The sequence below is a fragment of the Cyphellophora attinorum genome, assembly GCF_001299255.1.
Source record: "Cyphellophora attinorum strain CBS 131958 chromosome Unknown Contig4, whole genome shotgun sequence".
Classification (NCBI taxonomy): domain Eukaryota; kingdom Fungi; phylum Ascomycota; class Eurotiomycetes; order Chaetothyriales; family Cyphellophoraceae; genus Cyphellophora; species Cyphellophora attinorum.
The window spans coordinates 761,361-788,305 of NW_017253232.1; the positions used below are offsets into that span (position 1 = coordinate 761,361).

At 53.3% G+C, this 26,945-nt stretch overlaps 8 protein-coding genes across 8 annotated transcripts; 7 read left to right on the top strand and 1 right to left on the bottom strand.

The window, feature by feature from the left end:
- Positions 1-158: 158 nt before the first annotated feature.
- On the top strand, positions 159-3,282 carry AB675_6395 (FACT complex subunit spt16; the record flags this gene model as incomplete). Its single annotated transcript, XM_018146683.1, has 2 exons — positions 159-2,741; positions 2,791-3,282. 2 exons carry the CDS (start codon positions 159-161, stop codon positions 3,280-3,282), a joined length of 3,075 nt encoding a protein of 1,024 aa, XP_018003675.1.
- An 855-nt stretch (positions 3,283-4,137) lies between these two features.
- Positions 4,138-4,907, top strand: AB675_6396 (Protein SCO1, mitochondrial; the record flags this gene model as incomplete). The annotated part of the gene is made up of 2 exons (XM_018146684.1): positions 4,138-4,362; positions 4,413-4,907. 2 exons carry the CDS (start codon positions 4,138-4,140, stop codon positions 4,905-4,907), a joined length of 720 nt encoding a protein of 239 aa, XP_018003928.1.
- A 1,612-nt stretch (positions 4,908-6,519) lies between these two features.
- AB675_6397 (Molybdopterin synthase catalytic subunit) lies at positions 6,520-7,281 on the top strand (the record flags this gene model as incomplete). Its single annotated transcript, XM_018146685.1, has 1 exon — positions 6,520-7,281. The coding sequence occupies one exon, from the start codon at positions 6,520-6,522 to the stop codon at positions 7,279-7,281; it is 762 nt and encodes a 253-aa protein (XP_018003864.1).
- A 4,681-nt stretch (positions 7,282-11,962) lies between these two features.
- Positions 11,963-13,735, top strand: AB675_6398 (putative transporter; the record flags this gene model as incomplete). Its single annotated transcript, XM_018146686.1, has 2 exons — positions 11,963-12,055; positions 12,107-13,735. The coding sequence occupies 2 exons, from the start codon at positions 11,963-11,965 to the stop codon at positions 13,733-13,735; spliced, it is 1,722 nt and encodes a 573-aa protein (XP_018003803.1).
- A 517-nt stretch (positions 13,736-14,252) lies between these two features.
- On the bottom strand, positions 14,253-15,545 carry AB675_6399 (rRNA-processing protein EFG1; the record flags this gene model as incomplete). Its single annotated transcript, XM_018146687.1, has 1 exon — positions 14,253-15,545. One exon carries the CDS (start codon positions 15,543-15,545, stop codon positions 14,253-14,255), a length of 1,293 nt encoding a protein of 430 aa, XP_018003726.1.
- A 344-nt stretch (positions 15,546-15,889) lies between these two features.
- AB675_6400 (SEH-associated protein 4) lies at positions 15,890-18,736 on the top strand (the record flags this gene model as incomplete). The annotated part of the gene is made up of 1 exon (XM_018146690.1): positions 15,890-18,736. The coding sequence occupies one exon, from the start codon at positions 15,890-15,892 to the stop codon at positions 18,734-18,736; it is 2,847 nt and encodes a 948-aa protein (XP_018003823.1).
- A 20-nt stretch (positions 18,737-18,756) lies between these two features.
- AB675_6401 (Demethylsterigmatocystin 6-O-methyltransferase) lies at positions 18,757-21,811 on the top strand (the record flags this gene model as incomplete). The annotated part of the gene is made up of 8 exons (XM_018146691.1): positions 18,757-18,970; positions 20,143-20,396; positions 20,453-20,576; positions 20,630-20,753; positions 20,807-21,021; positions 21,077-21,162; positions 21,212-21,365; positions 21,420-21,811. The coding sequence occupies 8 exons, from the start codon at positions 18,757-18,759 to the stop codon at positions 21,809-21,811; spliced, it is 1,563 nt and encodes a 520-aa protein (XP_018003744.1).
- Positions 21,812-24,228: 2,417 nt separating this feature from the next.
- On the top strand, positions 24,229-26,116 carry AB675_6402 (uncharacterized protein; the record flags this gene model as incomplete). Its single annotated transcript, XM_018146692.1, has 3 exons — positions 24,229-24,647; positions 24,668-25,653; positions 25,704-26,116. The coding sequence occupies 3 exons, from the start codon at positions 24,229-24,231 to the stop codon at positions 26,114-26,116; spliced, it is 1,818 nt and encodes a 605-aa protein (XP_018003692.1).
- Positions 26,117-26,945: the final 829 nt, after the last annotated feature.

Below are 26,945 nucleotides of genomic sequence, written 5' to 3' on the forward strand. Positions count from 1 at the left end.
ATCCTTCACACGCTTCACCACTCCCATCCGCCATCGCCATCCTCTCTTTTGCGGCGTCGCAATCACTTTGTATCGCTGCGTCCATCGATCGTAGAGGTCGCGAGTCGACCGTGAGCAGTCCCGCTGATCTCTGCCTCAATCGAGCGAGTCGCTCCAAGATGAGTGAGATCACAATCGCGGCCGAGCCTTTTTTCGATCGCCTGAACAGCTTCTACACAGCTTGGAAGGCGGACAAGCGATCGAACGAGGTTTTCAACGGCGCCGACTCAATCATCGTCATCACTGGAAAGGCCGAACAGGATGCCAGCGTTTACCAGAAGAACAACACGCTGCACTTCTGGCTGCTAGGCTACGAGTTCCCAGCGACTCTGATAGTCTTCACTCAGGCCACCGTCTATTTTGTCACCACCGAGAAGAAGGCCAAGCATCTTAAGAATTTGACGAATGGCAAGATTCCGGTCGAGATCCTCACAGTCGAGGCAAAGAAACCCGAGACGAGGACTGAGGCTTTCAACAAGTGCTTGGATGTCCTAAAAGGTGCTGGCAAGAAGGTGGGCACGGTCAGCAAGTACGATGCCACTGGTCCATTCGTCGACGAATGGAACCGCATGTTCAGCGAAACTGCAAAGGAGCTGGAGCAGGTAGACATTTCCGGCGCGCTCTCAATGGCTTTTGCGGTCAAGGATGAGAACGAACTTCGATCGGTTCGCAGCGCTGCCCTCGCCTCGAGTACGATTCTACAAGACTACTGGGTCGAGGAGATGTCCGATGTACTGGACTCCGAGAAGCAAGTCAGCCACGCCAAGCTAGTTGATGGCATTTCTCGCAAGATTGACGACGCGAAACTGTTCAAGAAGCTATCAAAGACCGATGACTTTGACGTCTCACAGCTCGACTGGGCATATGGACCATTTGTACAAAGCGGCGGCGAGTACGATGTCAAGCTAGCCACGCAGCCCACCGTCAACAACAGTAATCTTCATTCCGGCTGCATCATCACGGGCTTGGGCCTTCGCTACAAGACATATTGTGCCGCTGTCGCTCGGACCTTCCTGGTCGATCCCTCGAAGTCGCAGACGGCGAACTACAAGATTCTTCTAGCGGCTCACGAAGCTGCTCTGGACGCAGCGCGGAACAACGTGCCTGCCAAAGATGTCTACAACAAGGCTCTCGGAGTGATCAAGTCCAGAAAGCCAGATCTGGAGAAGAACTTTGCCAAGAGCATTGGTGCAGCAGTTGGCATCGAGCTGAAAGACAACAACTTTATCCTCAATGGCAAGAACACACGCATCCTTCGCGATGGCATGACTTTGACCATCACCACGAGTCTATCCGATTTGACCAATGATAAGCCGCAGGACAAGAAGGGCACCAACTACAGCTTGTTACTCGTGGATACTATTCGAGTCACCTCGCGAGAGCCAGCAGTCTTTACAAAGTCTGCTTCGACGGATATTGACAGTGTCGAGTTCTACTTCAAGGACGAGGAAGAAGAACAGGTCAAGAAGCCGAAGAAGGAGGACAAGAAACCAGGCCGAAGCGCAGTCGCGACTTCTAACATCAAGTCATCAAGACTGCGCAATGCAAATCGTCAAGACAATGCCAAAGAAGAGGAAGAAGCTCGTCGCAAGTCTCATCAAAAGGAACTTGCGCAGAAGAAGCAGCGTGAGGGTCTTGAAAAGTACAAGGAAGAAGTTGGAGATGTGAATGGCGACAACGAGAAGAAGTTCAAAAAGTTCGAGTCCTACCGCCGTGAAGAGCAGATGCCTTCTAAAATCCGCGATCTCGTTGTCTACGTTGACACCAAAGCATCTACCGTCATCTTGCCAATTATGGGTCGTCCTGTACCATTCCATATCAACACCATCAAGAGTGTCAGCAAGTCTGACGAGGGCGAATACACACAGCTGCGCTTCAACTTCTTGTCTCCTGGTCAAGGCGTTGGTCGCAAAGACGATCAGCCATTCGAAGATCCTTCGGCTCATTTCGTTCGATCGCTTACTGTGCGGTCGAAAGATCAGGACCGACTGTCGGATGTGGCCGCGCAGATCACTGAGCTTCGGAAGTCTGCCATTCGTCGCGAGCAGGAGAAGAAGGAATTGGAGGATGTCGTTGAGCAGGAGAAGTTGATCGAGGTCAGAAACCGTCGTCCGATCAAGCTTGGCAACGTCTATATCCGCCCTGCTCAGGATGGCAAGCGTGTTCCTGGCGAACTTGAGATTCATCAGAATGGGTTGCGCTACATCTCACCGATTCGGAACGAGAACGTTGATGTGGTCTTCGCCAACGTGAAGCACCTGTTCTTCCAGCCGTGCACAGGAGAGCTCATTGTTCTGATCCATATTCGGCTCAAGAACCCCATTATGATTGGTAAGCGCAAGACCACAGACGTTCAGTTCTATCGCGAGGCTACAGACATGGCCTTCGATGAGACTGGCAATAGGAAACGCAAGCACCGCTACGGCGACGACGAAGAGTTGGAGCAAGAGCAAGAGGAGCGTCGACAACGTGCTGAGCTCGATCGGCTATTCAAGGGCTTCGCTGAGAAGATCTCGGATGCTGGTCGAGAACAAGGTATTTCCGTGGACATTCCCTTCCGTGATCTGAGCTTCAATGGTGTGCCGAATCGCAGCAACGTTCTTATGGCTCCGGCGACCGACGCTCTTGTACAACTAACCGAGCCTCCATTTACCGTCATCACGCTTGACGAGCTTGAGGTCGCCCATCTCGAGCGAATTCAGGTAAGATCTTTGATTCCAAAGTCAAGGCAATGATACTGACAGTCAGCAGTTTGGTCTCAAGAACTTCGACCTCGTCTTCGTGTACAAAGACTTCAGCCGCGCTCCTATACACGTCAATACCATTCCTGTTGAGTCACTTGATCGTGTTAAGGAGTGGCTCGACAGTGTCGATATTGCATACACCGAAGGACCCCTCAACCTGAATTGGGGCACCATCATGAAGACCGTCTCAACCGACCCACACAGCTTCTTCAAGGAAGGTGGCTGGTCTTTCTTGACTCAAGACTCGGATGATGAAGATGCAGAAGAGTCTTCGGAGGAGAGTGCATTCGAGATGGATGACTCGGATCTGGCTGCGAGCGAGAGCGAGAGCGAAGACGGCTCGGACTTCGACGATGCAAGCGCAAGTGATGACGAGGGCGAGGAAGACGATCTCAGTGACGAAGGAGATGATTGGGATGACATGGAAGACAAAGCGAAAAAGGCAGATAGAAACGGTGGTCTCGACGATGAAGAGCGCGGCAAGAAGCGCAAGCGCTAAACGAACGGAGCGCTTTCAGTTCTGATATTGGGAAGATCGTCTTTGAAGAGCATCCCTAACGGCCTTGGTGGGGAGGATGGCTGCTTATATGCACCTGCCTTGATTTGTGCATGGTCCTTGATAATGGCCCATCGCTCCTGACTCCTGCAGCTGGCAGCGCCGTTGAGACGGGGTTGCACGAGACTTGTGCCAAACCCTGTGTAGTTCTTAGCAAGCTAGATCGTTCTGCTTCTCAGGCAGATCGATGTTCACGGAAAGCGTCAAGCATCTTCCCACTTCGTATTGCCAGAGACATGGTGGCAGTGGCGCACCAGTAATCCACCGCCACCAATCGGCGCGGCCTCGCAGGATCATTCGCGTCCCCGCGAGTGCTTGAGATCTTGCGATCTATTTAGAGCGGCCAGGCGCAGGCAGTAGTGCGAGCGACAGGGGGGACTGACTCTCGCGCTCCCGATAGAACATGGAGTATCTCCGAAAGAAGCATGCCACCTACCCGTTTCAGTCTTCCATTTCTCCAACATCGAGCTCATCATCGACAAGACAACATTTCACATTTCATCGAGGCTAGAAACGCTCGATACCTCCGCATCATGCAGCTCCCCGGACGATGCACCGAGCAGCAAGCCGACTTCTGGCTACGCAGCCATCAGCAGTGCGCCACCCGATACGCACGCAGCCCTTCCGATTCGCAACGTCGACCAGAACACTGACTGCGCAACCGCTCTCGTCGCGATGCCTCCAATTACGACCATTCTCGCAGTCGAGCCGTCGGGCGGTGAACTCAGCCAAGGAAAAGTCACGGTTTAGCACAGGCGTACGTATGACATTCCGAGGTAATGTGGTCCACCATCTGACATGTATTGCGGACAGCCTTTCTCATTCCGTGCAGCTGCGTTGTTCATCGGCACTGGTCTCGCCATGATCATCTATTTCCAGTACGAGAAGAAACGACTCGAGCGCAAACGGATAGTGGAGATGAGTAAGGGCTATGGCAAGCCGAAGGTTGGGGGGCCATTCGTGCTGCGCGATGTGGATGGGAAGGAGTATACTGAAAAGGATTTGCTGGGAAAGTACACTTTGGTAAGTGGAACGAGATGTGTCGGTATTGAGTATTCGCTAATCGGGGATAGATCTACTTCGGTTTCACACACTGTCCAGACATCTGCCCCGACGAGCTCGACAAAATGTCCGAAGCGATCGATATTATCCAAAAGAAAGCGCCGAACACCCTGCGATCGATCTTCATATCCGTCGACCCAGCACGAGACACACCAGAAGTGCTTCGTCCATACCTCGACGAATTCCATCCATCTCTGATCGGCCTCACAGGAACATGGCAGCAAGTGAAAGATGTTTGCAAGGTCTACAGAGTATATTTCTCTACACCACCAGAGCTGAAGCCTGGCGAGGAGGATTATCTGGTCGATCATAGCATCTACTTCTATGTGATGGACCCGGAGGGTGATTTCGTGGAATGCATTGGACGGCAAGATACACCTGAGAGCGCGGCTGGGATTGTGCTGGAGCATGTTAAGGATTGGAAGAGGGAGGGCAAGAAGCTCGATACGACGCCTCTGGAGTATTTGAAGACTTATGTGCCGCCTACACCAGCGGCGGCATCATAAAACAGGGCTTGGTAGCTTGTATAAGTAATATGTACAGCCTGGATCACATAAGAATAGGCAATTTTCGACTCGATACATGCAGTCGATCGATGTCAGCTCATGCCGGATGTCTTTTCATCCACAATACCTTCGAGGATTGACTGAAGAACCTCGTCCCACCGGGTAGGAGAGGGTGCCACCATAGCATGACAAGGTGGAATTGGAATACATCTCTTTCCTGGTTGCATGGAAACAAGAAGGTGTCGAGAACAAGGAAACCACTTATACTCTCTTCATCGCAGTAGAGATCCAGTGCAACCGGAATATTCACTGCACTGACTCGGTCAAGGAGTATTTACTGTTCGAGAGATAAGGAGCCAAGTCACCAGTGACAGCAAATGGTGGTGGTGCCCAGGTGGGTGGTATCGGGTGGTTATCGCAAGCACTTTGTACACACCCTCTCGTGTCCAAGATGGGCCTTCCATGAAACCACGCGCACACCACTATCTTGGCTTGGGGTCACGACCCGAGAACTCGGTAGGGCACACGTAACACCAAAATTCAAAGACAATGCACCCACTTGGAAGTTGGAGCACAATGGACCCAAACGGAGCAATTGCTCACGCTTTCAAACGTCTTTTAAGGCTCGATTAGAAACGATAACTAAATCTGTATACCACCCAGCCCAGGCTCCCTGGCGTAAGAGCCGACGTCAAGCACACATCCCCGACACACGCCGTCGCCCAACCTGCAGATTAAAGCCAGCCAACGACATCCCGTCGCCACCACATCATTTTCTTGCGGGACAGATAGAAGTGATGCATTCGGAAGCCCTCCTTCCGGTTTGAATATTTGACCCCTGCTAAGCTAGCGAGGAGGGCCACATTGTGGCTCGCAATCTTACATAAAAGTCTGAAGGAGGTACCACATCATGGCTTCAAGATGGAGCAAATGCATGTAGACAACGTGTGAGATGCTCAGGAAAGGGCGGTGAAGGAGGGTTTTTGCTGGCCTTGACCATGTACATGTACCCTAAATTCTAAGCAGGGGACGGGAGATGCGTTGGCGAGATGAGGACCAGTCGATGGGAAATTCTTTTTTGCTCTTTGGGATTTATGGGTGTGTGAGGAACGAAAGTGAGGCGAGCACAAACTGGTCGTGATTGCTACCACAGAAAACCGACCACGTCGCCCTTGTGCATCTCGTGCAGTAAATAAATCAGATATGGCTCGATGATAGCCAGTCTGTTGCGTACCGTGCCCTTGGGTCAGAGCCTGGACTTTGCACGAGCCGCAGCTATGACATCGCACGTGGATTGCGGGCACTGCGGGGCCTTCCGCCTTCAGACTCAGGGCAGTTGGAGGGGCACTTTCTCAATAGCCAAAATTACGTGAGGTAAGTCGCACTTTCTGAATCATCAATGCAGAGTGCAGCCCATCTCTGCTGCCGCACTGGTGTCTATTGTCGAGCTCACTGAGCCCGATGCCTATGCCACTGCCATTGCTATCGTGAGTGGGGAGCTATGCCGCTTGCGCGATCGGAAAGAGTGTCAGCAGTCGACGATTGTTTTTGATCGTTCGCGCGCACGCATCACCATACATTGCAACCCGCCGTCGAGACTGCATCGTGCACCATGGCAGCCGATCCAGTCTCGAATGGTACGGACATCCTACCTGCGCAGGCACAGGACACCTCTGCGAATAGCTCTACATCCACACTTCTCAACCCAACCAACTTCCCCCAAACCCTCATCACATCCCACACCCACACCGAACTCTGCTACACGCCCCTCGACATCCCAGCCGCCCTCGCATTCACCCGTTCCCCGCTCGCCGGCGCCAACGTCCTCTTTCTCGGCACAACCCGCAACAACTTCGACGACCGGCCCGTCACCCGCCTCTCATATTCCGCATATCCCGCTCTCGCTCTCAAATCGCTCTCCGCGATCGGGGAGGATGTGAGGAAGAAGCATGGGCTCGAGAAGGTGTACATTGCTCACCGCTTGGGAGAGGTTGGGATCCAAGAGGAGAGTATTGCTGTTAGTGTGAGCAGTGGGCATCGGCAGGCTGGGTGGAGGGGTGCGGAAGAGATTCTGGAGAGGGTCAAGCAGCGAGCGGAGATTTGGAAGAGGGAGTGGTTTGGGGATACGGGGGGCGTTGAGGAGGGGGTTTGGCGGGCGAATAAGGATCGGGATGGAACTGGGAAGCCTGTTGAGAGGAACTTGGTTCAGCAAGAAGCACAGGCTCCATCCGAGCAGGCGGACGGGACGACGCAGGCTACCGGCGGTGAAGCGACGACATCCAAACAAGCGACATCAGCTTATGGCTCGAGCAAAGCTCTTGACAACGAGATCTCGAAGTACATGTCCTCCTTGGCCGAGCAACTGAAGATGTAGCCCATCGCAGACAACACACTTTTCAGTTGACGTCGCTATTGTGCCCGACGGCTCCTGGAAGTATATACGACAAATCAGGACGGACTTCGTTACCCGCCACGCCTCTAGCTAGATGCCAGCATCGTCCGTGAGCAAATGTAATGAGGTCAGAAAGGAACGCGACTGCGAAGAGTGTCCAGAAGCTGGACGACTTGAAGCAGGCAAGGGTAGGTGGCAAGCAATACGACCTGGTCATGCATCTCGGGACCCTGTACGAGATATTCATACGGTTTCATGACCCGGACGGCCATATCAATGTTCTGATCAATCAGGTGGGCTTCTGTTTACAAGGCACATTGGACGAGCCTATGCGGCAAAAGATTCACTCTCAACAGCACACGGACGACTGGGCGCGGAAGTACGGCAGGAAGGCTGTGGTGCACCTCTTACCTCACGAGCCTTGCCATCATCGCTGGCAGTCTTCCGGGAAATCTAGAGCAAGGAGCTGGGACGATTGCGACCCTGCTTGTTGTGAAAGACGCTGCACATTCAGCATGTTTGGGCAGATGTCAGCAGGCTGAAGTGTAGCGTATGCTAGCTGCATCGAAATCGTTGGGCCAGACGGAGAGGCCCGCTACACTTGACACATGGCTGTCAACACATGGCGCCTCTGGAATGCAACGATCTCGGCATCCGTCCAGGCTTGCGACTTCCCCAGATTGCAGCGTGGTGAACACAAGTCTGTAAGCGAGAAGGTTCGCGATACCTCTATGCTGGCTCGTGGTGCGAAAGTACTACGTCTGCAAAGCCACTGTTATGGTCATCTCCACATCTCACATGGAATGGCTGAAGGAATGCAGAATTCGCCGGTATGCTTTTCCGCCAAGGACCACGTTGCGATCTTCATCGACAGTACTCGTGACTTTGCAGCGCACTCTAGGATCAGACCGGTCTGGGTCTACCAAACAAGAAGTCGCCGTCGCTGGGAGTGTGTTGCCGGCAAGTACTCGACTCAGTGCCGGCAGCTTCACCAATTGTGTGACCGCGGTTGACGGTTCCGGTATGTACACAACCAACACACATGCCGTTGTCGCGCAAGCGCAATGTCGATGATGACTGCATGAGGTCGGTGGACGATGAGGACTGATATCCGTCTACGGCAGAAAGTCTTGACGTGCATGATCGATGCATGTCGGGGTAATCGTGCATATGCTAGGGTTCTCTACTCGAACGAAAAGTCCGGACGACCTCATTATGATGCTTCGTCGACGCTCGCTCTGACAAGCGCCACGTTTCAGCCCCAGATGTGACCCCCGATCGCGTGTTTGATATCGAGACTGCCTCGTGCGCTTGGTCGCGATTGAGATAGAGCAAGTTGGGTCATGCGCTTCCGGAATCCTCGACCGTGGACCCGCACAAGGCAAACCTCGGAAAAGACGGCGGTTCAGCCTTGCAGCAGCGCGGCGGGCAAAAGCCTAAACCACCCTTGGCGTGGCCATAAATAGAGGTGGATCTCGAATTGAGCAGGGTTCGTACTCCGCAGGGACACCCCCCAAATTTCGAGCAGGAGGGGGGCAATGAAGTTTCGGGTGCCTGTGCCTGTGCCTGGCCCTGAAGAACTGTGTCCTAGGGGCCGGCACTGCCATCGACGGTTTCAGGGGTCCTTCGATCGAGGCGGCTCATTTCGTTCAGGCCATAACAGCGTTCAACGGCGAGAACGGTCGCCGATGTTGCGATGAGGCCACCCGAAGGCTTTCCCAACATGGAGCCTGTGGATGTTTGATCCAACGACACGGATCAAGGTACTTCGTGCATAATAAGACTCGCCCATGGATGTACAGTGCATCGTTGAGATCACCGCGCATGCACTTGCCTGACAGGATGGAGCGAGAACGCCTCGCGGCCAAGACTTCTACTTATCATCGATCTTCAGATTCGAGATTGACTTGAAGACCATAGGAAATTGCTGCTTGAGCCGTGTATGATGTCCAGCGGCACGTGCGACCAGTTCGTGCTAGCATGTTTCGGTCATTTCCAACGTCGCCGGCGATAGCGATAGGAACGGTTTAGGAATGGCAGTCACCGGTCGGCAGGTGCCAATGCGAACCGGATAACGCCTGCCACTACACTATGACTACTAGCGCTGTCCGTCGTTGCCGCGGGCCGCTGAGCTGGCTTTTCTATGATTTCGTTGCAGCGTTTGGAGCCGCTGCAACATCCTGCCTGTTCGCCCGCTGCAGGCTGAAATGCATGCTCTGTCGGGTGTTACATATAGGGGCACCAGAACCGAATACGTAGAATCGCCAGGCCAATTGCGACATACAGATTCGTGGGCATTGGTGGTGCTTTGCAGTACAGACGACAGCACGCAAGTGCGCTAAGGCAGGAAGGTCGAGATCGCTGGCGCTACTGCTCGCTTGTTTGTCAGAGGCTACTTGGCGCATCGCCGCATCCGTGCGACTGCCTCGCAAAAGTCGCGATAACGACTTGTGTGGCTGCCGGCAGTGACGCTGAAGAGGGGCAAAAATCCTACGGCAATATGTGTGCATCATGTACATTAGTTATATCATCACTCACTTTATTCGAAGTCACTGCAGCGAATGACAGGGAAGGTCTGGCCTCGAGACTGCGCTTGGGGCAGGAACACGGCGTCACGGCATTTCGCGATCCCGCCCAAAAAAGGCTTGAGATGTGAGCGTCATTGTGCAGCGGAGTTCAACACGACCTTGCAGCTCCGCGTGCCTGGCTACTCGAAGACATTCTGCGTACCTCTTCACACACTGGGCGAGAGCTATCCATCGCATGGTAGCGACTCTGCTTCTGTGTGCAACGTGCATGTCGTCGTCCAGTCTCCATACTGACTAATGATTGATATTCTGCGGAAAGAGCGCCAAAACGGCCAGGGGCTTGGTAAAAGAAGGCAATCTGAGGCCCCACCAAAAGCACGCCATTGGTTTTGACGTCGGCCACCGGCCACGTTAAATTAGAACGCTTGACCTTTTCGAGAATAAGTCCTGCCGACCTACTGCAAAAAGTCCGTCACTGCCCATCGGACTCCTCTCGAGCACTGCTCCATGCAGATGCAGCAACGATGTCGCTTTCAGATCGGTCGCCTATGCTGTTGTGGTCCTTGTCGTGGTCAGCAGTGCCGCTCAATGTTGCAGTGATTCGCAAAGCTATACGAAAGACCAGCAGTGTTGTGGACAATGTCAAGGCAAACATCGATCATTCCGAGCTCTGAAATGCGACAAATACAAGCTTTGTGTTGGTTCGCTACCTGAGGAAGAGCCTATTTCGCACCAGCCAGCCAGGGGGTGCCGATCTAGCAAGGCTGCAAGCTCTAATTGTTCTGGTTCGCCTTTTCTGCTTGTCTTCGATCCCCTCTTCTTGTCTTTTGAATCTGTAACTCTTGCGGTCGCCCTTGGCTGGCTAGTATGCATTCGATGCAGAAATGTAACTAGTATATCTGTGTGAGTATAGCAGAAATTACTCTTTGGGATGGTGTGCGAGTCGAGACCTAGCTCTTATCATACGTAGCCAGACCGAGGAGCATCCTCTATGCTGCCTCGTCTGTCAATGTACTAGTCGTGTAGATCCACTTGAATTTCTATTCTCCTCCTATCCTGGGCACCGCCAGCTCACAGCCCTCCTCCTCTCCTCTCCTCTTTCGCCTTCCTATTCCTCTTCATTACTCTCCGCCGATCCACAGCTCAGGGCTATCTGCTCAGCCCGTGCTTGTCAACCCAGTTCCTTCGTTAGTCGGCTTCTGAGCACACCACGCCTTATCCTCGTCATCTCTCATTTTACTTCCCTACTAGTCCTTCGTTATCTGGTACACCAACCCCGTCACGCGAAGTGATAGATCCTCCGCCTAATAGTCTTTCCCAATACCCTTCTGCAGCTCGCCAACCACACTTTCGTTTCCGGCACACCCATCCAACCTGGCGGAACAACGGTGGTCGAGCTGGGAAGTCGCCTCGGGCTACGATTCTCGGTCTCGACAAACATCTCGCCCTCAGTCCGACGCATTCGGCGACAACGCGTCTACCGCCACCCACGACACTCGCAGGAACCCTTTCGCCGACCGACACCAGCAACGAGAGTCGCACTTTGGTACCACCTTGACACCTCACATCAACATGGAGGAGGACGCAAGGGATGGCAGCGGTCAGAACCTGTTGAGACCGCTGTCAACACCAAATCTGGCCTCGAGATTCCCATCACTGCGACGCATCCAGTCGACGGAGCCATATAAACACAGGTCCTTACCTGCGGACCACCAGAACGATGGCTCAGACAGGGCCAGCAGCGAGATCACCTTCGCTGTCCTGTACGATGATGGCCCTGAGTATCACGTAGGCCACTACGATCAGGAGGGCTCAATACACACCAACAACAGACCCGACTCGGCCACGTCGTTCGCCCCCTCGTTCCGAACACGCGATTCCCGAATTGCTAGCGACGACCACGACTTCGTCGCTAACCAAAGACTCCTCGCAGAAGGATATCTCAACAACCAAGATACAGCTTATGACCCTCACCGAAGATTTAATACTCAGTCAGAAGAGACGCTGGCTATGAACACACTGCATAATTCTTATACACCTAATGAAAAGCGACCTTTGTCCATCCACACGGGTCCACAACAGTCACAACATTCCAGAGAGTCTTGGTGTACATGCGACGAGGACCACGGGCCAACATGGCCAAAGCAGACCCTCAGAAGGTTGACCTCGAGAAGGGACCTCCCACACCAACGCCACTCCTCGCGAAGGAGAAGCCAGACTCGTTCAAGGTGCGTGACAACCTCCCATATCGTCCCATCGCCATACTGACTCAAACACAGGTCGACTTCAAGGGCCCCAATGACCCTCTCAACCCGAAATCATGGCCGTCCAAGAAGAAGTGGGCAGCCACACTGGTCACCGCCTCTTTCACATTTATTTCACCTTTGGCGTCTTCAATGATTGCTCCTGCTCTCGGCCAGATGGCCCAGGAATTCAACACCTCAGATGGTATCGAAACACAAATGATGCTTTCCATCTTCGTGCTGGCATATGCGGTTGGCCCGATGTTCCTGGGACCCCTATCAGAACTCTACGGACGTGTGATCGTTCTACAGTGCTCGAATCTTGTCTTCTTGGCCTTCAATACCGCTTGTGGTTTCGCACAGTCCAAGGAACAAGTACTCGCCTTCCGATTCTTGTCTGGCATTGGTGGCTCAGCTCCACTAGCCATTGGCGGTGGCGTCCTGGGTGATCTGTTCAAGCCTGAAGAACGTGGCAAGGCAATGGGTATTTACGCTATGGGCCCTCTCATGGGACCCACGATTGGCCCCATAGTCGGCTCTTGGGTCGCTGAATACTCTGACTGGCGATGGATCTTCTGGGCAGTCTCAATCGCCGATTTGTTCATCCTGGGTGCCGGTTTCTGGAAGCTGAAGGAGACTTACGCGCCTTATATTCTTCACAAGAAAGCCAAGGCCATCCGCAAGCAGACCGGTAATGATCAATACAGGGCCGATGGCGAAGGAGACCTGAACCAACCAGTATGGAAGAAGGTCGCTTCAACAATGAGTCGAAGCTTCAAGATGCTCTTCACCCAGCCCATCGTACAGGCCATGTCGGTCTACATGGCGTTCTCCTATGGTGTCCTCTACCTCGCACTATCGACGATGCCCAGACTCTTTCACGGCCCCAGGCCCGATGGCTACGGCCAAAGTCTTGGTATCTCTGGTCTGCACTACATCGCTCTTGGCTTGGGGTTCTTCTTCGGCGCGCCCATCTGCGGCAAAACATCCGACAAGATGTACCAGTACTTCAAGGCCAAGGACCCACAGAAGAAAGGCAAGCCTGAGTTCCGCATGCCAGTCGTCATCCCCTTCTCATTCTTGGTTCCTATCGGCCTCGCCATCTATGGCTGGTCCGCACAGAATCTCGTATTCTGGATCGTTCCCGACATTGGCCTGTTCCTCTTCGGCATGGGCACTATCGCCGCCTTCCAGTGCGTCACCAGCTACCTCGTCGACACATATGCTCGCTTCGCCGCATCAGCCGTTGCAGCCGTCACTATCCTGCGATCGCTGGCCGGCTTCTCCTTCCCGTTATTCGCACCAGCCATGTTCCGCGCCCTGGGTAATGGCTGGGGTAATACCGTCCTCGCCCTTGCAGCTGTTGGTATTGGCATTCCGGTGCCCATCCTGCTCTGGCTCTTTGGTGAGAAGCTTCGCAAGCGGTCGAGCATGACCATGAAGGGACCCCCTGGAGGCCCAGGTGGACCAGGTGGACCAGGCGGACCTGGTGGCAAAGGAGGCCCAGGAGGTCCAGGAGGCCCACCAGGCGCGAAGGGACCTGGTGGACCTGGACAAGGTCCTCCAGGCGCCGGACCCAAGCCCGATGTTGGTCAGCCACCTCACGGCCCGCCAGGAAACCCACCGCCATTTTCTGATGGTGGCAAGGGCCGTATCACGCAATGAAAAGCAGAAAGGAAAAACACCTAAGACAAAAGATATATGTACACAACACCAATCGAGGTACTTCGCGCCGCATGCACCACCGGCAAATCCTCCACAGCTGGAGATCGGAGAGGTGCAAAGGCCTGCCTCATCTAATGTGACGGCCGTGGATTCGAGCGATCTCAAGCTCCAGGCTGCTACCTGAAGAGATGACGAGGAGCAGGACGAAGAAAAGCGCCGAGCCAAGATGTGGCATTATACTAATCAAGAGGGGTTGAGGATGAGAGAGAGATTTTGTTTATGTCGTCAAGAGGAAGTCGCACCATCCAATGCTGCGCACAGGCGTTTGAGATCTGAATATATGGGACTTTGGGGGTATTTACTGAGCTTTGAAAGAAGGCTTCATCGAGGTGGTTTTCTTATGTCAGGAGCATCTATCTATTCATCTGTATCAGTGAATCGAGATATCAAGAGCATTTCAAACATTTATTCATGTTCGCGTCATGTTTTGTGACTTCGCGGGCACTTCACATATCCATCAGCGCTCGAAGAAACCGCCGTCTCCATCACTTTCATCGCCATCGCCGTCATCATCTCGGACAGGTCTGTGAGCACTTTGCGGCCGCTTCCTGCTTCGGCCAACCGGTTTCGTTGGCTCCTGTATGCCCATGCCGCCTTCGTCCTCATCCTCAGATGTGTCTGCATCCATTCGGTCGATGGCTTCATCGGTCTCACTCTGCCAGGCTGGCTTCTTTCTTGGCTTACTGCTAGATCTGCCTCCTCCGTCGTGATCATCGGACGCGGCGGCCCTCCTTTGCTTAGCACGATGCGTCAGGACATTGTCGGCGTTAGGACCTGATGCCGTAGCTCCATTGGCTGACGAAAACCTGCCATAGCGTAGTGCTTCTAGATCGGATAATTGCGCATCTGTCAGCTCCACGGAAGAGTAGGAATCATTGCCTTGTGGTATTGTGGTCGTGTCCTGCGTCATTACGCTGTCTTCTCCGTCTGCCTCTTCGACTATAGCCTCTCCGTAGCGGAAGTTACCAGGGTGAACGATCTCAGCGATGGTCTGCCAATGTGCGGGCCGAAACCTGCCGCTGGGGTCATTGATTGTCACGATTGTACCGTCAGCTTCTGTCTTCTGCGCCTCTGAACGTCGTGGCTTCGCTTTCCCGCTCTTGCCTCTCCATGCCTCTGACAGATCCTTCGGGAACACCGCAACATACTTCTGATCCAGCGGCGCATACAATGTATAGACCAAATCAACCTCTGCGCGCCGTAGCTCATCCGTCGTAGGCAGTATCTCCCCCTCCAAAACGTTCCCATCCTCAGAACGCTCCTTAGCCTTTCTCAGCCGCCGCAGATTCCGCTCTGCTTTCCGCCGCTCGAAGAAGCGTATCTTGTGGTATCGTCCAACGATTTTGTTGTAGTCGGCCTTGCTTCGCAGCTCTACAGGTCCAAGCTGCGATTGCTGTCGGTCGGATAGGAGAAAGGCGAGCTCGCGCTCCTTCTCGGCGAGGATGTTGGCGGGCATGGTGGAGGTGGAGGCGCGGTCGAGTTGTTTTTGAAGGGATTTTATGCGGGTGGATGGGTTCTTTTTGCGGGAGGATTTGCTGTGGTTGTTGGGTTTGGAGATGCGATTGCGGTCGTAGGGATGTGGATGCCGCTCCTGGGATTTGGCGTGCGTGTGGCCATTGTGCTTGGGACGGTACGAGTCGCCGTTGCCGTAGTCTGGCTCGATGACGGTCTGTATGGGCGATTCTCGCCTTGCTGTAACGTCTGACCGCGGTCTCTCGGCCCTCCAGGAGGAGCCCGGTTTACGTGGCATGTTGGCAAGCGATCTGTAGTGCTCTCAGACCATCTAGCTCAGACAAGCTCGCGCTGGAAAAAGTGGTGTATGGCAGATCGAAAACGTGGGGAAATAATTTTAGAAGATGGAGAAATATCAGGCGTCGCAGGGAGCCACTAGTTATGGTGGCCGCTTCAGCCAATCAGCGGAACCTTAACGAGGCGTCACTTCAACGGCCCCCGAGCTGTGTTCATCGTCGAGATCACATACGCTGGCTTCAACCCTTTGTAGAGTAGCCAGAGACCACCTCGGCACTCAAAACAGTACTGATCAGTATTTACGACCGACATCGACATGCACCCACTCCACAGCAGCTGCTCGAAATGGAAGCTGCTATACGCTTCTCACAGAACTCGGTGACTGGGAGCGACCAGCGCTTCCTTATTGCAGATGTCGCCAACAGGAATTTCAAGCTTTGCAACATTCGAAACGAGGCGCATCGATCTGGTCCGATTGCTCTCGAGTACGACACGACCAAGTCGGCTTCCAAAGTCCCGCCCTTCCGCGCTTTCGACTGGCACCCTCATCCAGACTTTGAGCACCTTGTTGCAGTAGGGCAGTCCAGTGGCGAGGTCGCCTTGCTGAATTTGTCGGAGGGCAAAGGGCACGAAAGTCCTCCCATTGTGTTTCCGGTCAAGCCTCAGCGCCCGTGCAACGCGGTGTCCATTTCCTCGGAGCATCTTCTCGCCGTTGGACTGGAGAGGCCTCGTAGCGACTTCTGCCTCCATGTGTGGGATTTTGCACAACGACTGCCACCAACACAATCTGCAAGCGGCTCTTCAAACTCGTATTTGGGGGCGAAGGGTTCATATGAACCACTGCACAAGTTTGCCAATGGGGACACCGTTTACAGTAGCAAGTTCTTCCCGACCTCTCCGCAATTGTTGTTGGCAGGCTTGAGAAGCCAGCAGCTCAAGCTATATGACCTGCGAGAGGGCAACAATGTTTCCAATACCGGGCTGCAGTTCAGTACCCGCTGCGTTAACAACTTAGCGATTGACTGGCAGGATGAGAACTTCTTCGCTTCGTGCTCGCCTAAAGGCAAAGATGCCGGCATATGCCTTTGGGACAGACGCATGACGAGTCGCATGAATCCAATGCTGACTCCTCATGCCAACCAACGACCGGAATCGTCTCTGGAGCTGACAGACGTTGTTGGCCCATCTGCTGAAATTTGGAGTCTGAGGTTCTCAAAATCGAAGCGCGGCTGTCTCGGAACGTTGTCTAGCGACGGAAAGTTGAGGATGTACGAGTTCGGGAGGGATATGGCTGTCGAGGAGTACAAAGTCCTTCAGCAGAACGAAGAGCACTGGGAGAAAGAATTGCCGCAGGGTACTTACCTGGAACGGGCTCAGGATGTGGAAAAGGTAGCACTTCAAGCATCTGGATCATCAGAGGGCTCAAAGGTGGTGTCTTTCGATTTCAGAACGCGCCAAGACGCTAGCAGTGAAGAACAGCCGTTCATTGTGCTAATGTCAAACGGCAATGTTGTCTCTGCAGTCACCACTGCCTCTCCTGTGCCGACATTGTTGCACCCAAGTGGCTTCATCATGTATGGCAATAAGTTCATGACTGGGCCCACAAGCAAGTCTGGTGGCCCGACAGAGCAAGAACTCACGGCGAAAATGCGAGCACTCAAAACCACACCCTCAACGCACCTGAGTCAGTCACAAGTTCAGGTCGACAGCCGCAGCCGGAAGGACGGTACCCTCAAACGCGACATAGAGTCTTCTCTCGATGACGAGCCATGGCAAGCAGACATGGGCCTTGCTGAGACTGCTACATCCGTACCCAAGTTCATCTCCCAACACGACATCGCAAAGGCACGATGTGCTAAAGGGTATGGCGTCGACCCGTCTGTCAACAAAGATCTGGTCAGTCAGAGCGTTCGCTTGACGACCTTATGGAATTACGTGGAGAGGGCGAGTCAATTCAACAAGTGGTCTGTCCGAAACACAGGCAATCTTGACTTGTCGTACCTTGGCATCTACAGCGTTTGGATGGAAGACGTGCCTGCTCCAGAGCTCACTTTGCGCAACATCGGCGGATCAGTAAAGTATGCGACAAACGTCCTACTGAGTAAATCGATCGAAGGACTCGTGAAGCAGCTGCAGTTGCCTAACTTCGAGCGGCTTGTCTACACCAACTACGTCTTCAACCGTCAACTTTGCCTTTACTTATCCAATGCCTCGTGGACCATCGACCAGCTGAAGGAGTGGACTAAGGACTTAGTCGACAAGGGCCAGCATTCGAAGGCCGCCTTTGTTGCACTTCTCAGCGGAGAGGAGAAGCTGGCGAGAGATTGTCTACTTGACAAGAAAGCGAATAAGGATCAGCGTACGCTTGGCCTTGCATTCTCAGGTGCAATGAAGCGGCGGAGCAGTCGAAACCGCGACCATGGCACCCTCTTCATGAAAGATCCGGACGACGATGATAAGTTGTGGCTCACCACTGTCGACCATGCTTTGTCAACCATCACCGAAGTCTATGCCCGTGGGGTCCTCATGTATCTCAAAAATCTGTCATGGGAAGAATTTCTCCGAGCACGACTGGCTATTCCGCTTAGGTTGCGGCTGGCTGTAGCGATTCGACATCTCGACGACTCTGCCCTGACCAAGTACATCTCGAAAATGACCTCCACTGTGGCGGTGAATGGTGACCTCGAAGGAGTCCATTTGACCGGTCTAGCTACAACACAGGCATTCGACCTCTTCCAGAGCTACATCATCAAGACCAATGATCTCCAGACGTCGGTGCTGGCTTTGTGCCGGACAATCCCTCGATACATAACCGATGCAGCAATTCGACGCAGATTCGAGTCATGGAAGGCGCAATATAGAGCTGACATTATGTCCTGGGGTGGTGAGCTCTATCTTGAGCGTGCAGAGTTCGACGTAATGTCTGCCAAGCATGCTATCGACAATGTCACTGGTAAAAGCCTGATCAAGCCTCCGCCTCCGCAGGTCAGACTAGTTTGTTCGCATTGCAATGGCGATCTCGCTCATCACAGCGTCGGCCAAGAAGACAGCGGAACGAGCAAGAGTGGCAGCACAGTCACACACAACAGCAAGACCAATCCTCTCACGCCAGCTGTAGCGGCTGCCAAAGGAACGGTGTGTCCACACTGTGCAGAGGATTACCTCGATGTGGTGTCTGTGACGAACCGCTAGGACAAGAAGATACAAGCTTCATGAAGTGGCACGGAGGACTAGGTGCTAAATCTGAAATCGCGGATGCTTCCACGACCGAGCGAATGGCAGGAAGTGTTGGGACCATTGTGGATAGCGAGAAGCAGAAGAAGGCCCAAAAGGAGGTCGCCAGTACCGCACCAGTTGTGGAGGAAGGTGGAGCAGAAGATGCAAAGCACGAGGCGGATCTGGCCCGCATAAGCGAGGAGGACGAACGTATGGCTAGATTTATGGTCATCTGTGTCGATTGTCACCATGGATTCCATTATCAGCATGCCAGAATGTGGTTTGAAGGTGATCCTGTCACGGGTAGTCAGCCACACGAGAATTGTCCAGTACCACAGTGCCGGTGTCTGTGCTGGAAGGAGGCTTGGATGGGTTGAAGCCTCTGCCTGAGCAGATGGAGAGCACAAATAAGGAAAGTATGGCAGGAAGCACGCAACGCTCTTTCCGTGGAGAAGTCAGGCACAGCCTGGGAAAGTGGCATGCGTATCCGCACCCTCGGGAAGGCCTCTACGCCTTTCAGGCGCTCAACATGAAATTGACCAACACAGCAGTCAGGAATCGTCTATTTACAATCTTTTTGCAGCCATCACATTCAACGGCGCTTTCACCGTCCTCCCGCAAGTCGCAAACGTGTCCTGCTCAGCCAATAGAACAGCTCAATTTTGGCGGGTGTACAATCCCGCAACCCATACGAGGCTCCCGTGATAGCCAGCTTGCCTCCGAGCCAGCCCCGGTCTTCCATTCCTTCTGCGAACAACACCTGAAATGGTGACGCGTTGCAGGCCATACTGCTGTGTGTCGCTGCAGATGGCGACATCTCAGAGCGCTAATGAGACTGATAGATCAATAGAGTACGACTGTCTTGGCTTGTCAAGAGTCTCCCTGAGCTAGCGTGCAGCGAATGACGGCCTGGACCCTAGGTTCGTGAAGTTCACAACATCTGGGATCGAGTCTTCCACGTTTCTGTCCTTCGAGTGCACGCAGGGTCTGCCATAAGACCTCAGTAAGGCTGGAGAGAATGAGCCGCTGGCGTCATTGGTGCTCACGCCTGCAGGAGTCGCAACTACAAATACCTGTGTTCTAGGCCGAAATCAAGTCGATGCTCATCCCAGGGTCCAACGTCGTTCGCATCGGCCAAGCACTACAGGAGGAACAGGGTCCCGAGCGTGAGCAGGCGCTCCACTTGATCACGACGAGGATCGACCTTTCTGGCGGAGATCGGTCGATGAGTCGAGCATGACGGCCCTGCATACCCATCAATCAACGCGTGGTCAGCTATATGCTGACCCTGTGACACCTGTCAGCATGCCACGCAGCTCACGGTCGCACAGGCTGGGGATACACGATGTAAAATCGTCGATGAAGAAACTGACCGAAAGAAGTCGAATCGATGGTTATAGCACAACATAAAGAATGCCCTTTGATCCACACACAGAACTTCTCCAGCAGTATCGGCAAGATGAGGCAACCTTGCGCCCTCCAGACTGTCGTCGAAGAAATCAACCAGCTCAGCGAACACGGGCTTCAGCAACTCGCCGCCAACGACGAGCTCCGACGTGCGGCGATCGATGCTGCACGCAGACTGACCCTGCTGGTGCAAACGCCCGAAGAGGCAGTCCGCAGTCTGGCCTTTTCCGTAAGTCGCCACTTGATCCCTGAGCTCGCGATCCATGGACTAATCTGGACCCACAGCCAACATACAATGCTTGCGTACGGATAGCGATCGACCTACATTTGTTCGATCGTCTGCTCGAAAGTCCCTGCATCAGCTCTGCAAGACTGGCGGAGCGGGTGGGTGCTGAGGACGAGCTCATCAGTGGGTATCACACCACCCTGAACGCCATGGCTTGATCGCTAACAACATCATAGTACGTCTGATGCGTGTGCTATGTGGTATCGGCTTCGCAGAGGAAGTTGCGGCATTCCACTACAGTCCTACTCGAATCACCGCTCATATGTGCAAACCATCAACAGCAGCATCTATCATTCACTTGTAAGTTGGCGAGACACGACAGCTCTGAAGGTCACATCTCTAACACATTCCAGTTTCGATCAAGGGTTCCCAAGCATATCACAGCTGCCACGGTACTTTCAAGATAAAGGCTACTGCTCGCCGGATGACTACACGGCTGGACCTTTCCAATATGGACACCAAACTGATTTGGAGACCTACTCATTCTGGCTTACGAAGCCGACGGTGATCAACAACTTCAATGTCTTCATGCAAGGCGGGAAACTCAAGAAGGAACATGCATGGACCGGTAAGTCTGGTCAATCTGACTTATTGGTACCTGACTCCAGCGCTGACTGGACCAGATTGGTTTCCTACTCAAGACACTATTGTAAATGGATTCAAAGCATCTGCGCAAGCCGTGATGCTGGTTGACGTAGCCGGCGGGAAGGTATGTTGCACAAAGTGTCATGTCATTGCCATCGCTGACGGCCTGACAGGGCCGAGACCTGGAGTCATTCCGGATGAAGCACATCGACAGTCCCGGGCGGTTAGTGCTCCAAGATTTGCCAGAGACAATCGAGGAGATCTCCGGACTACACAAGTCGATAGAGAAGGTTGCTTATAACTTCTTCACACCACAGCCTGTGCAAGGTAAGTCGAGCTGTACCATCTGCACTTCTTGGCATTGCTAACACCCCTAATCAGGAGCAAGGGCATACTTCATGCAAGACATCTTCCACAATTGGCCAACAAGCGTCGCTCAAATGATTTTGCAGAACACCGCACAGGCCCTGACTCCAGGCTATTCGAAGTTGCTTATCAGCGAGACAGTCCTGCCAGATCGTGACTGCCCATTGACTCTAGCTGGGTTGGACTGGGGCATGATGTACCTGCACTCCGGTCTAGAGCGGTCAGAGCGGCAGTGGAAAGATCTCCTGGCGAAAGAAGGGCTCAAAGTTGTGCAGGTTCACAGGGAAGAAGGAGGGGATTCGTCGATCATTGAGGCTATGCTTGATGATAGTGATGATGATGAGACGTTCTCGAAGGCTGGGAAACGGCGGCCGGGGCTTACAAGGAGGCGGAAGACTGTGTCTTGAAGAGTTCGAGGATATGTGATGGTGGTAGCGGGGCGTCCTATACGGCTGGCTGCTAGGGTTGTTCAGTCCAGTTGATAGCGTAGGCTGGCTTTGTACAAATGTACTAATCGATGCAACTCAAGCTTACATTACGCAACTTCTTTCAAAGGATTCGAAATGAGGGCTATTGAGCTCCGGGCACAAGTCATGTGCGTTTCTCGTGACCAGGCCTACGTAGTGCTCGCTGTTGATTTCTAGCGTTGGGGGGTGGCTGAAGCCCTGTCGTTCTTGCGGTAATGAAGTCGATCGGTGTGAGACGAGCCTCACTTGAACATCAGACTTTAGAAGATACATCCAAGATACATTAGCCAAAAGGGGGCTGTAGACATTATGACAACTTTGAGTCACAAGCTAGAGCAAAGGCCCGGCTTTTTCTCCCACAGCCTGGCCGGTGCCCTGTCCACCTCTCCCAGGGCTGCCACCTGGCAGACGTCCTGTTCAGGGCTTCTGTGCACTGGCCCTGGCTCTCTGACTCTGACTTTGACATGGCATTCCGAATGAGGCGAGAACCTCTTCGGAGAAAGATGGGAACTGTCAAGCAGCTGACTTGAACACAGTGGAAGTGTGCAGGCTCGTAGCCAGATGAAATTTGCGAAACAGTACCGAAACTGTACTCGGCATCCGAGCCGATAGTGCCTTGCGGTAAGCTGGCTCGTCGGGAGCAGACTGCTTTGCCGACCGATGCTCTGTAGCGAATCAGATCGCTTACTTGTGCTTCCAGATGCGGCGAGTAGCTCACGCATAGCGTCGCGGCAGCTCGTGTCCAGCAATCCTCGGTCAACATCTGGCTGAACAGAATTTCAATCGAGATTGCTAGATGCGGAAGTTGTGGGAGTCGCACGGTCGCAAGAGATCAGTAATATACGATCTGGGATCATTATGGGGGTATAAGAAGTACAGCTCGCCCATCTGGCGCTCCTGCAACCATAGCTTTTACATTCGGTACCATGGCCTCGTCTTTCAACCTTCGAGCATTCAAAGGTGGCATAGCTCGTTCCCACCGAATTAGCAATGTCCACAAAGATATCGCAGTGCCAGTAAGACCGACATTTGGAGGGAGTGAATGAAGAGATTTTCCGTCCCTAACCTTAGTGCCGACGATAATTGACTGACTGACCTGGTCAGTAGGACGACACTCTACTGTCGCGAGTCATGCCGCGGTATATGGCGTTAGAAGGCCGGCCAACAATCATGCCTGGCATGAGACCGGAGGCCTTTGTCTTGATGTCGATCAAAGTCAGATCAATCCTAATCCTGCCATGTGGTTAGAAAGCAAAAGCTTCTGATACATAGGCGATATCAAGGCCCCACTGCTCACACTTCGCGTCTCTGAGAACGACAATATGGTGGGTCATATCGTCTGAGCGACCATGCGATAATCAGAGGTTTTGGACAGTGCGACCTTGACCTTACGAATTTACCTCTTCCAACTTGGACTCTCGACGTGCCTGCAGGTGCCTACGGGGCGGGCTTCGAAAGGCGAGGGCAGGCTCGATGTCACCAGCCCTGGAAGCTGCGAGGCTCAACAAAGCACTGTTCTTCTGTATCAAGGTCGCGCTTGACCTACTATCCGAATCGCCGGAATCTCCAGCAATAATGCGATTGCTTTATTCGAACAATCGGATCTGAACATTGGCAGCCATTGGCGGGCCCTAGAGCTGGATCCGGTGGCTTAGCTGTATGACGGACACCTGTAAGGTAGGTGGGTAGTGTCCTACTCGTTTTCGAGGCACGTGTTGACTCAGCAGAAAGAGATGCAGCAGGGAAGCTCAGATCCCTAGACGAATTTTGGCCAAGAGCCGAGCTAAACCCCTCACCTCCAACGCTGGAGGTTCCGCGCCTCTGACAAAATGGTGATGAAGCAGGGCCGTCCCTCGCTTGCTTTGCTTACTACACCCACCTGGGTATATCGCTCTTTTCCACTAATGATGACGCTCTGCGTCTTCGCGTTCACAGAGCTGCCATAGCACGGCCCGTGCTAACATCAATTGTGGTTCGTTCGAGAAGTCTCACCTGCGGGTATTTGGAACGTCCACATGGCTTTCCATAGAACACCCACCCGCTTATGCAGCCAGGAACCACATGGGCAAATCTTCGCCTGTCGGCGGGTCCGTCGATATCGGTCCCAAGGCAACCCGACCAATGATGCTCAGAAGTTGCTCTTCAGAAAAGGGTTTAGTCTCTCAGCTGGATATGCCTCGACAAGCCATGCTTGGCCCGGACGAGGCTCTCAGTGACCAAGGGGTTTACACAATCATCAGTCAAACCGTTCCGCAATTATAGAACCATCTCGCCCGATCATGCTGTTCAACCATATTCTCTCACGGCGATAGCGTCCGTGATACAGACACTTTTATACATCAAGTACAACGGCCACGATGGCGACACTTATACGCCACCAACATCATCCATTCCACAGTGGGATAGACCCAACGTTGTTACTCATGCCCGACAAGAAACCAAACAAGGATACGTCACCAGCCTTCTTCAAAGGGGATTTCTCCTTTGTCAACAAGGATGCCAACAACATTGACTCGAAGGATCATAATGCCGCTGTATCGTGGCATGTGATGAACCGTTATGAACGCTTCAAGAAACAGGAACAAGCTCGGAAGTTGCGTGCGTCTGCGAATGTCCCAACCAGTTCAAGGAGCCCAAATCCCCGACGGCGTGCAAGCACATCGACTTCACGGTCACGACAGTCACTCGCAGCTGGCGACCGCTCTAACACTGATATTCCACTCGACTTCAGCACCGACACTCAAGGCGTCGAGGCCTTCGGATCAGACCATCCCGGGTCCATTGCTGACTTCTCAGGTCAGGCATCGGGTGCCACATCCTTGCCAATCTCGAATGCACCATCACCACTGAGTCACAGTCCTTCAGTGCTTCCAAGCCCCAACTTGACAGGACCTTCTCAGCATTTGATGCGACACAACATGACATTCCTGAGCCGGCGGATGTCAGTACGATCCTGTCGTTCGCCTACGAGACATATCTGCCCAACATGTGGCCAACAGAGCCCGGCAACGTACAGAGCTCACATGAAATCTCCCGTAGCTGGGAAGACATCGCTGCCATCTCTTCAGACGACTGCTATGACGCTTCTTTCTTGGCTCTGCTTCTCACAGTCATGTCCGAGACCAATACAGACACTCGACTCAAATATCAGTCAAGGCTCTATCAGTCTCAGGCGATGGGTCAACTCCGACAACGACTCTCAGCCGGGGGATCGCAAGATCTGCTTACCATGAAGGCAATCTTGGCACTCTTCTCCAGTGAGACGTGCACTGACAGCACTTCAACAGCCCGAGTACATCTAAAGTCGCTGAAGAATCTCGTAATGGCTAGTGGAGGCGTCATTCTGCTGGACTCCTGGTTTCGTGAGGATTTACTTTCAGCAGACTGCTACTTTGCGCTCAAGTTCAACACACGACCGCTCTTTCCTGCCAGCGACTGGACGCCGGGTCCTCTGAGTCAACCATGGAAGGCACGACTGGTCTCAGCAGGCATTTTCGGCGATCATGCAGCAGGTGTGGACAAGCGAGTGGAGCATCCAATCCTCAAGACAACAATCATGGATCTCAGAGAGCTATTCAGGGCGCAAGAGTACATTCTTACGCATGAAGTGCCACCCGAAGATCAATTATTACGCTGGCGTCAATTGAGGCGCTTCGATTGCATTTCCAGACTTGCAGATCATTGCACCAGTCTGGCAATCTACGGCCATCTGTACGACCTGCCGAAGACACAGACCATGATCACGCTTGCAGTGGTGCTTTTGGTCAACATGATCATGGGATGTCCAGAACCGGTCAGGTTTGGCCAGAACCTTGTGGACAGCTTCGCCAAGCAGTATTGGAATACGAGACCGATGAGAAGGAGGTCTCAGGTCTGGCGGAGGACAGCGACGGTACTGACGATGACAAAGTCCTGATGTGGGCGCTGTACATTGGCTCACTGGCCGAACGGGTGCACCCACAGACAGAAGATATGAAGGAGTGGTTTAACATTAGGATGAAACAAGCAGTACAACGATTGCGCCTGAATGGCTGGGAGGACATCAAGAAGATATTGCGACATCTGCTATTCTCAATGAGGCTGCACGAGGAGATTGTCAGCGGCAGGGTGCGCCGGGAGAAGGATTTCTGCACGGGGATCTATTCGATTTGTGGCACGAGTTGGCGCCGGCCGTTGATGTTGGAGCGCAGGGGTGAGAGCTCGTCTGCTGGTGGTAGTGCTGGGGAGCCAAGCACAACGGTATGAGTGTGGTCACGAAGGATCGGTCAGTACCATGAGGCGGGCTTTGTCATAGCAAAGAGTTGAACGTGTGGTTCCGCTATCATATTCAATTCAAAGCAGACATGTACATTCGTGTCGCCGTCTTCCATGTGCACGCCCTCTACTGTTAACCATTTGAACCCACTGTCGTCATTTTCAGTTCCAAGGCTCAATGCCTCAGATGGTCAGGCTTGGAAGGGAACAGATAAGCTGCAGCTTGATTGCTTCGGCTATGTGCCAAGCCAGCGAAACGAGGCTCGTGAATGCAGCGACACCGTTCTCAGAGCTATTGGACTGCTCGTGTGGAAGGCACACCCTGCATACTTCGTATACGACCAGGTAGCGTCTGAGTCGTATTCGTAGACTCACATCCGAGTTTCTTGTCTGCTATCCGATACGAGCCAGAATACGAGCCGGTTGACAAGCCCTGGCTCGCTTGGATGCGTGGTTTATTGTGATTGGTTCTCCATGGCAGCGCTGATAAATCTGGGGAAGGAGCTCGCTCCCCCTTCTCGGCCGTGTGCTTCTTAATCCCGTTGTGCCTTAGACATCACTTCTAAACATTCAATGCACGCGCCTCGCACGCGCTGCAGATTGTTCGCGACAAGCCTATCAGCTTTAGTTGTCCCGAGGTCCAATGGCGCAGGCGTACACCTGTCTGCGCAGAGGTCCAGCGATGGCTTCAGGCGATATGACCAGGGGTCGAACGACCAGGTTACATCAAGTCCGCAATCATCCGTGATCAAGCACTTAAGCCGTCAACCTTCATCATTGCGACAGCCTGCGACTTTCGCAAGGAACGCCTCGCATACGT